At 36.5% G+C, this 15,390-nt stretch overlaps 1 protein-coding gene across 1 annotated transcript; it reads right to left on the reverse strand.

Annotated features, from left to right (window-relative positions):
- Positions 1–2,531: 2,531 nt before the first annotated feature.
- On the reverse strand, positions 2,532–13,127 carry LOC118813257 (GRAM domain-containing protein 2B). Its single transcript, XM_036578487.1, has 14 exons — positions 12,940–13,127; positions 10,156–10,275; positions 9,468–9,555; positions 9,270–9,339; positions 9,062–9,165; positions 8,853–8,948; positions 8,461–8,532; positions 8,279–8,356; positions 6,739–6,853; positions 5,729–5,806; positions 5,557–5,635; positions 5,365–5,469; positions 4,789–4,876; positions 2,532–3,776 (listed from the first exon to the last, which is right to left on the reverse strand). Exons 1-14 carry the CDS (start codon positions 13,041–13,043, stop codon positions 3,738–3,740), a joined length of 1,236 nt encoding a protein of 411 aa, XP_036434380.1. The 5' UTR covers positions 13,044–13,127; the 3' UTR covers positions 2,532–3,737.
- Between the last annotated feature and the right edge of the window lie 2,263 nt (positions 13,128–15,390).

Here is a 15,390-nt window from a genome sequence, read left to right on the forward strand (position 1 = left end):
ATTTTTTATTTATACAGGATGTCTCCAGCAGGGCTCTGTAGGGTTCCATAATAAAAGGAAGCCCTAAAGGGTCATGCATTTGCATGTTTTTATTCTGTTTGTCCATGATGACCAGTTATTTTCATTTGTTTTCTCGAGATCTTATGTTTTTTAAACCATTATCACAACATAACAAATGTTGTTTTCTCATGATCCTGAGATATGTATGCCATTATAGGGACATAACAAAGGTAAATCAGCACTGTAAACTTAAATTTATTGACTTTACTTAAAAAAAACATGTTGCCTTGAAAAAAATCAGTTAAGTTACTTAACAGGTTTGAGCTTAACATATATAATTTTGTATATGAGTTATAGTTACTTTATTATTTTTTTCAGTGATCCACACATCTGCAGCAAGTTTACCTGCTATTCTGTTCTTCTGTTGTTACAAGCTTGAGATCATAACAATAGCAGAACCCTTTTTGGTGCTTTTAATCATGCAAAGGGTTCTTTGTGTGTTTATGGTTCGATATAGAACCATTTTCATTACCAAAGAACCCCTGAAGAACCATCTTTGGTAAGAGTGTAAGGTTAACTCAAACAGACCAATAATTATAAGTGTTTTCCTCTGAGCTGACAGTGCTCTACTTTTTAAACTCCTTGCTCTTGAATTAGTTAAATTTGAATCAAATTTTCTCTAATAGTTTAATGCGTATTTGCCATTCTGTTAGCATTCATTGCTAGGATAAACTGGTAAACCTGAACACAAAACACCATCATGGTGACAATCACAAAAACATTTAGAAGTGAGAGTATGCTGTGACACAAAAATAACGTTTTGCAAAGAGAATTATATTTATAAAATTACAGAAGTAAGAGTAGATTAACAGAAACTAACAAAATTGCTAAGAATGCAAAGCTTTTTGTAAACAAATGCTGTAAATAAAACAACTTCCATTTTGTGATAATGACAAATATCACAAGATCTCGAGTTAGTTTATTTAACTGAACAACAGTTTGCATTATACACATTTATTTAAAGTTAAAGCACCAACTAACTTTAGCTAATGGATATCACAAAGGTTGATTTTTAGCACAAAGAGTTTGAGCCTACAACACATTAAAACTCATTCTATTGTTGCTGTCTACTTAAACAAATAATTAATGTCGTATCAATATCAGAACGGAAGAAACCACTGAACCTTTCCCGAGTTCTCTCACATTTGCATTCATTCCAAGTCGGAGGAAAAACAATTGTTTTTCTGTAAAGAGGGGAGATGACATGCGTCCACATTACCATAGAGCACAACACCGCCTTTCACTCTTTGACTCTTTGCAATACAGAACTGAAAGGGATCCTGAACAGATATCAGCTATGCCATGATTATGACCTGGAAAAACATGAACAATATTCAATATTGTGCGCTGAACAATGGTGTTCATGTAGTTGTATGAGAAGCAGATGTTTAAATGTTTTAAACAGTATGGATACTGAAAAATGCTGTACTCACTTAAAAAAAGATGGTTCTTCAGGGGTTCTTTAGTAAAGGCAATGAAGAACCATCTTTTTTAAGTGTGTAGGTTAGATTACATTATGTCACACTGTGGGAAAAATAGTTATCTGGAAATTAGTGATCTTGTGCAGCACATTTAGAGGTGAACAAGGCAAATTTTACAAACTAAAATCCACTGCTAATAAAACAACTGAACTTTAAACCAGATTCAGCCACCAGAGGGCAGCATTTGGGCTTCAAATCAAAGGACCTCAAAACTTAGAATACAAAACCACCACTTTTTAAAAAGAACCACCAGTCATGGCTCTTAATGTTCACTGTATTTATTATATTAGCTGTACTTGACTATAATTGATATACTTGATGTATGGAAGATGTAATAGGATGTAATAGGATGCTAAAATTACAGGCAAAAATGGCTGTGAGTGTTTTTGTTTCAGATTCTGTCTCACAGTGAGAAGAGCCTGGGTTTGATTCCCGGCCGGGCGACCAGGGTCCTTTCTGTGTGGAGTTTGCATGTTCTCCCTGTGTCTGCGTGGGTACTCCGGTTTCCTCCCACAGTCCAAAGACATGCAGTCAGGCCCGTTGGACATGCTAAATTGCCCCTAGGTGTGAGTGTGTGTATGAATGTATATGTCTGTTTGTCTGCCCTGTGATGGACTGGCGACCTGTCCAGGGTGTTTCCTGCCTTCCGCCCATTGACTGCTGGGACAGGCTCCAGCTCCCCCCCGCGACCCAGAAGGATAAGCGGCTTAGAAAATGTTTGTGTGTGTATTTTATTTGATTAATAAAAATATCAGATGAGTTGATTTCCATTCAGTCAGCAGAATGGTCATTAGGAGGCCTGCAGAAAGGGGTTAAAATGTACAGAACTTGTAACAGAATGAACATATTGGATGTTTAAAGGAAACCTGAAATGGCCATATTTGACTATGGTATTCTTCTTTGCAACAGAATTATTACAGCATTTCCATTTTGTACTGAGAGCAACCAACACTAAGCAAAAATCTGCATTACAATATCAGCAAAGACTCATACAAGCAATAACATTTTAATAAATGTTCTTTGCAATTTTGTGTTGACATTTCAAAATCATCAGAACTTTGACAATGTTGTTACATAACTGATATAAACCTGGAAAGTCAGTTTTTGGGTGACAACAATAGAATCAGGATTCTTTGACCTATAACAGAAGAGGAGAGGAGATGGCACATAACAATAGCTCAACCCCTTTTGGTGGTATATAAAACTATTTTTAAGTTCCTTAAAGTACTACATTCAACAGATTTTTCCATTATAGAGAAGAATGATCTAACCATGCAAAGAATGATCACACATTGTCACAGTTCTATACAGCACTACCCCCTTTACTAAAGAGTGGCTTTTTAAAGGGCATGCTGCTCATAGCTTCTGATTTCCATATGAAAGCCATAGATGACCGAGTGCTGTTCTGAAAACCATGTACTGTGTCATCAGCATCACGAGGAAGAGACGGCATCATCATTGGCTGTGCCTGCCTTCACACCCCGCCCACACAGGAACACATTCCACATATTCTACACTGCACAAAAGCATTTCAAAAACATCTCATGCAGAGGCATCCATAACATATCACATGTACTGAGATTTATTTTAACTTAAGGCACATAATATCCAAAAAGTGAACACATTTCATGAAATTAATCATTTACCCATATGTTATGTACACACATGACATATGCATGACTTTGAAGTCTCCTGAATACAAGTTTATTTTACAACATCGATTACATACATTCCCAATCTGATATTGAAGAAAAAAACCTCATACTCTATTTTGTTAGGCTTAAGCACAATTGATGCAGTTGTCAAAACAATTCAGCAATAAATGACACACATTCATGACTTTAGCACCAAAAGAAAACACCAGACCAGCTAATCTTTATTTCATGATTACTTCATTACTGAGATCAATAATTAATCAGGCTCTCGATAACCAAGCTCTTGTGTTTGCGTAATGCAGCCACCAGCAGCTACTTGGCTTTGTAAAAAAGACAAATGATATCTTGAAGAGTTTTCACAGTATTCTGTATGTCTTAGAGTGAAACATGTATAAACACAGTGAAAACATACTTTAGGAACTCACTCACTGTAACTTATACCATGTTTTTGTCCTTTGTAAGTCTGTTGTTGACATCTGGGCTCCCTTTGCTTGAGTCTGTATTATGCCATTGCAGACGAATGGTTTACATTTTAACGTCATTAGGTTTCCTCCAGTAGTTTCTGGAGGTTTCTCTGAATCTGAAGAACAAAGAAAGACCACTTCTCAACAAAGGCTGCACTGTTTTTTAGAATTTACATTTGCAACCTTAACAATCATCACTGTGTTTCATTTTTCAGCTGTGTTGCTAGAAAGCATCACTGCTTTGGTCATTTTGTCAGTGTTGTATCCATCATATCAAATTTCCCAAAGATACACTGGTTTTAAGAAATCAATATCTTTTCAGGTGCAAACATGGGTGTGATAGTTTTCATGTTTATCATAACCTTGTCTTGAGTTATAGGACCACGTTTGAAAAAAAAATGTTTAAAGAACCTTCAAATAATTTAAAAGTTATACACAATTTAAGAGTTTGTCCTAGAACCTTTACATTACTTTAAAATGGTTCTTTACAGTCACTATAGAACAATCCACTGAAAGGTTCTTTAGGGAAACAAAGCGGTTCCTCTATGCATGGTGCAAAGAAGAGGAATTCTCTTTAAAAAGGTGCCAAAGAGTTCTTTGTGGGTTGCCATAAAAGATCCACTCTTGGCTCCCTAAAGAACAATGTCTGAAAAGGGATTTCTGAGCATGATGGGCCTTTTCAAGATTTAAAGAATGTTTTCATAAAGTACATATTCTACACAAAGAGTTCTTCCTAGAACCTTTACACTATGTGGACGTTCTGCAAACTTTAGGAAGGTTCTTCACACTCACACATCTCATTTTCAAAAATGGTTCACTATAGAACCATCCTTTGAAAGGTTCTATAAGGAACCAAATGTGGTTCTTTGGTGTCCTTTTTGGCACCTTTATTTTAAGACTGTAAACAAAGGTGTTTGTGACGTGCATGAGAGCTGATACTCTGTGGGCAGTTCTTCAAGACGTGAGCTCATTTTACGTCAGTATGTCCAAAGAGCGGCTCAGTTACAATAAATGTTTGATTAAGAAATGCTATCTTTGGATTCAGAGCTAGCCCCGTGAATATGGTTCTAGATCTTAAACCTGGGATATGATAACAAAACATCCACAAATTATGTACAAAACATGTACCTTTTCCAGCTTCACAAGGTTCATTGATAGAATAGAGATGATGTCAGCAGTATCCTCAGGGTATAGTCTGTGATACTCATCTCTGAAACTGAGAAGTCACACATTGTCCGAACTGCACAGTACAATTTACTTTCCAGTATAAAAATGAAAACTACACTCTTAAAAAAGGGTCTTCAAGGGTTCTTTAGTAAAGGGAAGGTTCTATTTAGAGCCATAGGTTCTATATAGAACCACTACATGTTTAAATGGTTCTCTGCATGGTGAAATGGTTCTTCAGACTGATGAAAAATGTGTTGTATATGGTTCTATATTACCAAAAAAGGTTCTTCTATTCTTACAAGCTTGACATCTTAACAATAGAATAACCTTTTTTGGTGCTGTATAGAACCATTTTCAAAAAAGGTTCTATATAGAACCATCTACAACATGTTCTCCATCAGTCTGAAGAACCATTTCATCATGCAAAGAATCATTTAGACATGAAATGGTTCTAAATAGAACCTTTCCCTTACTAAAGAACCCTTGAAGAACCATCTTATTTAAGAATGTAGGCTGACTGATTTGTATTGACCTCACCCATTGTGAGAAAATTCCGTCATGGAACCTAGAGACGTTAGCTTCTGTTCCAGAGATATTATTTTGAAAGCCATGTAACACGAAGACAGGACTAAAACACAGACTCTGTAGGAACAGAACAAAGTAAAAAAAAAAGATCAATGTTTCCTATAGATTAAACAGAAGCTATGAAATATACAAAGGTTGACTCACAGAAATAGGTAGACCATCAGAAGAATGTTAAGTGAATTTGGTCTCAGTGATTTTACATCATGCACTTTCTGTTCATGATCTTAAGGATGGACAAAAAAGACATCTCAACAAAACACTGCGTTTGGTTAATATTCCTTTGTAATATGTGAGTTATAATGAAGATTGGTCTTACTTGCTTGCTGTGGGTGAGAGTCTGAGGCACTGTCCTGTTTCACCACATTCAGAAAAACTTGAGAACGTTTTGGGTACTCTACATAAAAATTACAATGTAAAATAATTATTTTATTCATCTAAACCTTGCTGTGTTCTGTTTACTATTCCAGTAATATCTGTTCTTAATGAGGAATTCTACTGATTTTTCTAAATTTCTGCATAATTAAACCATTAAGATGTAAATATCATTCAGAGTGGTTTGATGTGAAATGCTCAATGCCAGAGAAGCTTGCTGTGTCAGAACTGTTCTCAATAGCGGTGATAGGACCAGACGTCTGAAGCATTTAATGGCTCTAAAAGCAACATGCACAGAATGCTATTTTAAGGGGCATAGCTAGAACTTTTAGAATGTGGTGGCCAGATAAGACCCAGAGACTTTATTGTGGTGGCAAAAAATAAATAATAAAATAGTGTTACTGTATTAAAGTGATAAAAATTACGTGTCCTTTTTCTTCTGTACATACCTCAATCTGTCCATCATTTTCACATGACTAAAAAAATACAGCAATACAACTGTTTCGGAAAGTAAAGTGAAAGACAAAACTGTGTTTAACATATTTTGGTAACATAAGGAAATTATGTATTTGAATCAAGTAAAATAAATGCATCACTTTTTTCCATGCACAATAATAGCTTAAAAAAACATTTCATATAGACAAATCATATAAGTAATTCATTATTCATTCATTCTTGCTTTTGGATTACTATTTTTCCATTATCATCATTACATATTAAACCTCAGGAGACATTTTTAGGCTCACTAGTGGTTTGTATGGCAAATAAAATAAAATCTATATTTGTGTTGTAGACATTGTGACTTCTGGTTCCTATCACCACCACTGTAAAGAAATCTCAGTAAGTTTCTCTATAGTTAAACCACTCTGAATGACTTTGCTCTCATCTCAACCATTACATTTTGCAGAAATCTGAAAAAAATAGTGTAATTCTGAAATCTGATTAAAAACATACCTGGGATTTTCTCATACTCTGGTGAATCTGGAGAGTCTGAGCTACTGCTGTCCCCCATTTCTTGTCTCCTCTGAACTACTGGGCCATCCAGATCGGACAGATCTGCTGAGAAATCCTGTTAAAAAAAACAAAACTACTAATGTGATACTAAATTAAGCAGATATACAGTTGACACTCATATAATTTAAGTCTCATGGTTACCCGTGAGACTCACCTTTTTCCATTTGCTTTTTCCCTTTTTTCCCTTTGCTGTGTTTATAAACATAAATCTCACAGAGGTTCACAAAATTTCACAAACTGCCGGTGTGCTGCAGAGTGTCATCACAGCCAAGGTGGGGCTAATTATCTGGACTGCACCCAGAGTTACTGACTAATCCACTGCTATCAAATTAAAGCCTGCAGACATATAAACTGGCTACAAAAATGGATGCAATGCAAGATCACCCAGTGGCTAAACGTCCCACAAAGACAAGATTTTCTTGTGAATGGAGCTTTCAGTTTGATAGCATTGAGAAGTCAAAACTAGGGGGATGCATTTTGTAAAGTGTATAGGTGGGATATAATAAAGACCACAATGCTTGAAAGTCAAAAGCAGACTGCATGCCCTCACAACACAGAGCAGAGCCCATGAGACTCATCAGCACACGTATACAGATTTCTAATGGCTTGAGATAATTATTGAGATACTTGTTAGATCAGATATTTTTATCAATGTCAAAACAGCTGCCAGTCCTATACTTTAAAAACTGCAATGATAGCAATAAAAGGACAAAAAGAAATCCATACATTTTATATATATATAACCACTGTTCTTTTGAGGACAACGCCTTATTTATTTTTTTCTACAGGTTTACTTTTTCTACAGGTTTTTCCTCACTCATGTCCCTATTTGGCCTAACTGTACTTAAATAAAAGTCTCCTAAAGTCTGTTAACACTGTTAGAAATAAAGGTTCTGTGCAGGTACATTTTTCATTCATCAGGGTACAAACAGTGTAAATGTACCCTTAAAGGTACAACAGTGGTTTTAAGGTTTAATTGCGTACCATAAATAAGTTTTTCCAGGTGAAAAGTATATATTCGTACATTTTCATAACCCAATGTTTTAAAACAGAGCAATAAAATAAAAAGCCTGGAGATGAGACAGGGTGTGTGGAGTCAATACAACTTAGAAAATATAATATCAATGGATTATGGTACAATTATGTTCCTTGACTAAAGGTACTGAGATATACCCTTGAGGGTACCACCACAGTGACAAGAGGGGTACTGCCCCAGGGACAGATTAGTACCTTTTTTCCTGAAAGTGTAGATCTACAGCTGTCATAGAAGAACCATTTGTCGTTCCCTGAAACAGTTTTGTTTTGTCAATGTGAAGTGTGAGTGTGAAGATGTGAGGAACCTGTTGAAATTTTAAAGAACCTACACATAATGGAAAGGTTCCGTGAAAAACATTACATGAAGGTTCTTTAAACCTTTAAAAGGTTCTTCACACTCACACATCTCTATTTCACACATGGTTAAAAGTTAATGTACACTCACCATAGGAAGCGCAGAAGGAGTCACTCTGTAGCTGCTGTCTGTAGGAGAGGGGATGGGGCTGCTTCCCAGACACTTGTCCTGCAGTCAACACAAGATGTTAGCAACTGCCTTTATAGAAAGCAGAGATGTAAAACTAAAGGATTAAAAAGGAACTTTCAACCTGGACTGTGTCAGAAACTCACATCCAGATGTATGCAAACTGACATCAAAACCTTGTACGTGGTGTCTCGGGACAGGAATGACACAAAGACATACTGTAAAGTTAATAAAACATCTATTAGATGATGTATAAAATGTATTGTTAACTAACTATAACAGTTAAGCCTTGTTGGAAGAAAACCTTGTATCTCCAAAATAATGACTTTACAGGAGAAGGAAAAAAATACTTTACTTTTAATGTAAGTCAATAGAATCAGACTTTTTTCCAAGTAATTTTGGGCCGTTTCTTTTGGTCCATTCATCATGAAATTTGCACACAATGTAAAGGGCAACATGTATTTTCAAATTATGTCAAAAACTGAAAAACGACAAAAATGGAGAAACAAGGTTTTCTTAGAGCGTTATACAATATTACCCTCTCTTGTGCTGTGGTGATAACCAGTGCGTTCGGCACTAAGATGGCAGTTTTTGTTTTCTTTATAACCGTTACAGATGAAACTGGGATGGCGATCTGGAAATGAAAGAAGGAAATAAAGACTTGGTTCATCACAAATATCAATCACAGGGGACTCTGATTTCCTTTGTGGTTCCAGTATTTATTTTAGCTGTAGAGGGCATGCATACCTTAGTGTCTTTGCCAAAGACTTTAGAATGGAAACAGATCCAGTTATCAGACACAAAAAGCCTCCCTTGGTACAGAATGTCTTTCTGCAAGGCACAAGTGTAACCTGTGGGGAAAAAACATGCTGGATATTGCCTCACTTACTGATTAGTTAAGATAGAGAGCATGAAAATAGATTCAATTCTATCAATTTAATTTTGGTGTGCTTACTTTGTTTCAACTGCTCATTCTCGCTGATATCTTTGAAAATTTTGTGATATTGGGAATTCGTCCGGGGAAACTGAAAAATCACATAAACAGATTCAAACATTGCTAATCCACACCGGTGCATAACAATGTACATTAATATCAACTGTACAGGAAACATCTAAAACTGTCGAACACAATATAAAACACAAAGTCACTAACATGATAAGAGTGGTGCTTCTTCCTTTCGGTCTTTGACTCTGTGTCACTTTGGACATGTGTCAATAATGAAGGGTCAAATGTTTTGGACCTACAACATGATATCAATGAAAAACGTATTTGCATAGGTATTACTTAGAACATAAAGTGTTGAAAAAGCATCCATTACATATTCTTATACAGTGGGCAATATGGCAAAAAATACAATAACACAATAAACAATATATATGGCCAAATGCAAAAGTTTAGATGGACCTAGTCAACCTAAATGTTTTATTGATTTGTAATTCACAATTACTGTTTATTTGCTGAATTTTACCATAATGAGTGAATTTTAACACATTTTTCCAATGTGTTGAAACTCAGCAAAAATAGAAATTGTGCACTAAGATTAGCAGGAAAATGTCATATTTAAGTGTGTTCCCTGTGGAGGATGTGTTAACTTATTTTCAATTTGAAAATGGACAAAAGCTATTTACAACTTTTCACATACTGCACTAAATACAGTTAAACAGGACCAGTTATGCTCTCTCTCCAATCGAACATGCAGCTGTTTTTAAATCCAAAATCTACGATATGATTAGAAAAGCACTGTGACATAATTCAGTACAATGAAGATAAATATTGTCATATTGCCCACTTACTCATATTACCTATTCATAACATGACAATACAGTCATGGTGCTTTTACCTAATTAGTGTTGGCTTTCTTCTCCTTCCCAACACTTCAGATTCGGCATCCATTGATAAAGCTGCATCTAACTTTATCATTTTTCTTGATCTCTCCTCTGCCCCATTTTCAGCATCGTGGCTGAAAATGACAGGAAAAAGAATGGAACTTTAACCTTCAATTCAATCTTAAAACATACTTAAAACAGTAAAACTCAGTGATCAGAATTTGCTCAACTTTTATCTTTAACTCTTTAGTAAGTGTAGATGAAAGTTTTTCTTCTTTAGTAAAGGCAATTCTATATAGAACTATTTCATGCATGGTGAATCTGTTCTTCAGATTGATGGAGAATGTGTTGTATATGGATCTATATAGAATCTTTATATAGCACCAAAAAGAGTTCCTCTATTCTTAAAGCTTGACATTGTAACAATAGAAGAAAGCTTTTTGGTGCTATATAGAACCATATACAACGCATTCTCCATTCTGAAGAACTTCACCATGGAAATGGCTCATGGTTCTAAACAGAACCATTGCCTTTACTAAAGAATCCTTTAAGAACCATCTTTTTTAAGAGTGTGTTGTATATGCTTCTATAAAAAAAAAGACTTTTTGGAAATGGTTCTATATAGCACCAAAAAGGGTTCTGCTGTTGTTACAAGCTTGACATTGTAACAACAGAAGTACACTTTTTGGTGCTTATAGCACCTTTTTCAAAACTGTTTCATATAGAACCCTATACAACATTAATCTTTCACTATGCAAAGAACCGTTTAGTATGTACATGGTTCTATATGGAACTCATTGTTCTAAACAGAACCACTGCCTAAACTAACGAACCCCTGAGTCTGGAAGCTGAAACATGGAAAGAAAAAAAACAGTCTATTAACGGTCAGTTCAGACTGAACACGCTTTCAGCTGTATTACACACGTCGTTACCTTCCATACACACTGTGTTCAGTCCGTTGGCCACTTCCTGCTGAAAGGTATCGCGTCTTACAAGCAGCTGCGACGAAACTGCTAACTGTGAACGTTATCTAACGCTTTTAGCTGTAATAACGATAACTGTGATAACTGTTGTTCGGTGGCTCTTTTGATGCGTTTCACTTCGCCTTGTCTCTCAGTCTTGGCTCTGTATCACCTCTCGTTCTCTATCGAGTTCACCCAGTTTGACACATTGGCTTAGTTAACTCAGGCTACGTCACGCATCCATTAATTAATTCCTGAGGAGTTAGCACTGTAGCCTACTCGCAACGGCGTGGATAGCCACTGACCACTGAGCCAGGTCTGCAGTCTTCACTGAACCCTCACTGACAGACTGCAGAAAGAGCTGTAGAAGCGAATGCTTAAGACATGCAAGTGACCCCTGATGAAAAAGAATGAAAACCACTTAAAAAGTTCTTCAGAGGTTCTTCAGTAAAGGCAACAGTGCTGTTTGGAGCCATTCATTCTATAGAGAACCATGCGTATATGGTTGTTCGCGTTGTGAAATTTGAAATTTGACGGAGGATGTGTTGTATTTGGTAAAGAACATTTTTGAAAATGGCCATATACAACACAATTCTCCATCAATCTGAAGAATCATTTCACCATGTAAAGAACCATTTAAGCATGAAACGGCTCTACATAGAACTACTCGTTCGAACCATTGCCTTTACTAAAGAACCTTTGAAGAGCCATCTTTTTGAAGTGTGTAAGCCACTACAGGGTTTCTACAGGATGCCTGAGTCTTACAGTACAGTTTAGGTTGCTACAGGAAACTACACAAACAACCAGCTTCTTAAAAAAGGAAGTAAAATAAGTGGATATTTTGTAGTTAATTGAACTATTATTTTAACAGAACAAAATAAAACAAAACAGAATCTGCGTTTTACACGTGATTTAAAGTTTAAACCACTCAAAATTGTATTGCGACACAGTTACTTTACTTAAGACACTAAAATGTTTTACAGTAAAGACTTCTAAAACACTACTACAGGAAAATAGTATGGAAGCAAAATTATGATAAATTGTTATAAAAGTAGAAATCTCAGTTTTATATACTACAGTCATGTGCAAAATGTTTCAGAGCTTATGGTCAAATATGTTTTTGTTGACTTTCTTAGTGAAAATTAGTTAACACTTCTTCTATAGAGAACACACTTCTGCACATTGTAATGTGCAATTACCATGTATTTGCTGAATTTAACATATTGGGGAAAATAAAATGCAAAAAGTATGGCATATTTTATATTTTCTGTTCTATTTTTTTCCAAAATGTTAAACTCAGCAAATAAATAAAAAATGGGCACTAAATTTGTCAAAAATGCCTGTAAATGACATCTTAACTAATTTGCATGTTAACTAATTCAACAAAACATAATTTGACTGGGGTGTTCAAACTTCTGCATACGACTGTATAGATCTTTTTTGTAGGGGACAGTATGAATCCAGCTACAGTGCACACAGTGCAGACGGAGGGAATTTTTCATGAATTTGTCCATTTTAACCAATATAGTGCTTTGATATCCAATTCCTTGTCTGTCCTTCATGAACTTTTGTGCTTGCTGACAGACACAAGACACAAGGCAAAGTCCCCTCTGTCCTTCATAAAGTAAACATAGTGCTGTAGACTGTGTTCTACTGGTGCTCTTTGTAGATACAAGATAAGACTTTTCACAGCAACATGTTGGCATTATTTACCCATTTAAACTGTTTCTTCATCAATTTTGCACCAATTTTGCCAGTAAGGAATTTGTTAACTGTGTTTTATGTCACATGTTAATGAAAGAATGCAAGAATATAAAAGGGCATATATAGACTCACCATTGGGAAACATGTGCTGTCTGTTGACTAGGCGAAACAGAACACGTTGGCCTCTCTGCACTGTTTCTGAGGACAGAGTCATCACAGATAAAAGGTTTCTCCATCAAAAGTCCTAAATGATTCTTCTGTCCTGATAAAGGGATTTGAAAAGACCTGTCTGGGTTTTCAGATTTTAGCTGGTGAGGAGGTCTTTGCTCTGACCCGGTTAATAAATGATTTGTTGGCTCCTCTAGATTTGTAAATATTAGAAAAAACATTACTGTGGGTAAAGGTTTCAGTTCTACAAAGAGTTGCCGTGTTTTTAAATTCTCAGTTGGGTACAATCATAATAAATACATTTACGGTACATTTTCACAATAACTAGACCTGTCTTGGACAGACAAATTGAGTCATACTATATTAATTAAATCACTTAATGAACTTACAATTACTTAAATCATTTAATGATGTTTAATGAAGCTAAACACAGATTCAGTCGTTTTCCAGCCTCCATATACCAGTTTATTTATTTATTCATTTATTTATTTTACATTTTAACATTTGGCAAGTAGTCGGTAGGTAGATGATCTGAAGAGCTGCAAGAAATGAAAGTGCTTAAATGTTCAGAATGTACTTGGAACCTGTAGCCATTGTACCATCCAGATTATTATTATTATTATTATTATTATTATTATTGTTGTTGGTGTTGTTACAAAGTGATGTGTTAAATAACAACACCCTTACTTGTCTTCCTCATTTTAACACTTTGTGTCATATTATCTCACTGCCCCTCAATATTCATTGGATATGACATATTACTAGTTTTTTAAGTTTAATTTGACTTTTGTACATTTGACTATAACCAGTGGTTAACGTTGTTATCATTTTAAAAAAATGTACGTATTCTTCCTGAAATACATTTATGTATTGCTTCATTTATTTGCTCTATAACTGTTACTTGTTAAAAATTGCTCTTTCATTTTTACGCCGATTATTTTCTGATTATTGTATAGCCTATATGTGAGAAAGTTTGAAATCTTTGAAACAAATAAAATGTTCCCCACTATTTTAAACAATTAAACAAGTGACATCCTATTCTTAATCCATAGAGTTTAATATGATGTCAGTCCACCGTTTGCAGCTATAACAGCTTCAACTCCTCTGGGAAGGGAGTGTGTTTATGGGAATTTTTGACCATTCTTCCAGAAGCGCGTTTGTGAGGTCAGACACTGATGTTGGACGAGAAGGCCTGGCTCACAGACTCCACTCTAATTCATCCCAAAGGTATTCTATCAGGTTGAGGTCAGGACTCTGTGCAGGCCAGTCAAGTTCTTCCACACCAGACTCGCTCATCCATGTTTTTATGGACCTTGCTTTGTGCACTGGTGCACAGTCATGTTGGAACAGGAAGGGGCCATCCCCAAACTGTTCCCACAAAGTTGGGAGCATGAAATTGTCCAAACAAGGGGTCGAGCCCAACTCCTGAAAAACAACCCCACATCATAACCCCACCTCCACCAAACTTTACACTTGGCACAATACAGTCAGACAAGTACCATTCTCCTGGCATTCGCCAAACCCAGACTCGTCCATCATCGTCACTCCAGAGAACATGTCTCCACTGCTCTAGAGTCCAGTGGCAGCGCTTTACACTACTGCATTCGATGCTTTGCATTGCGCTTGGTGATGTAAAGCTTGGATGCAGCTGCTCAGCCATGGAGACTCACTCCATGAAGCTCTCTATGCACTGTTCTTGAGCTAATCTGAAGGCCACATGAAGTCTGGAGGTCTGTAGTGATTGACGCTGCAGAAAGTTGGCGACCTCTGCGCACTATGCGCCTCAGCATCTGCTGACCTCGCACTGTCATTTTATATGGCCTACCACTTCGTGGCTGAGTTGCTGTCGTTCCCAATCGCTTCCACTTTGTTATAATACCACTGACAGTTGACTGTAGAATATTCACTAGCGAGGAAATTTCATGACTGGACTTGTTGCACAGGTGGCATCCTATCACGGTAGCACGCTGGAATTCACTGAGCTCCTGAGAGTGACCTATTCTTTCACAAATGTTTGTAGAAGCAGTCTGCATGCCTAGGTGCTTGGTTTTATACACCTATGGCCATGGAAGTGATTGGAACACCTGAATTCAATGATTTGGATGGGTGAGTGAATACTTTTGGCAATTTAGTGTATCTGAGTGTGATCCATACAGGCTGTACATGTTTGCTATTTGAGCGCTGCGTTTGGCCGCTAGAGGCCGCGCTTGTACCGAACAGCAGCAGCTTGAGAGCGAGTCACGTGCCTGCATACGTCACACGTTTACGTCGGCAGAGCCTGTAGCGAATCGTTCTAACCATAGATATGCATACCTAGATGCCACGTTGCCGGTTGTTCTCAATTGGAGGCTATACGTGTGCGCGTCCGCCATGTTGGAACGGTTAAGATCCGCTTGTGAACAAATTCACTTTTAT

This window comes from Colossoma macropomum, unplaced genomic scaffold (assembly GCF_904425465.1).
Source record: "Colossoma macropomum unplaced genomic scaffold, Colossoma_macropomum, whole genome shotgun sequence".
NCBI classification, from domain to species: Eukaryota; Metazoa; Chordata; class Actinopteri; order Characiformes; family Serrasalmidae; genus Colossoma; species Colossoma macropomum.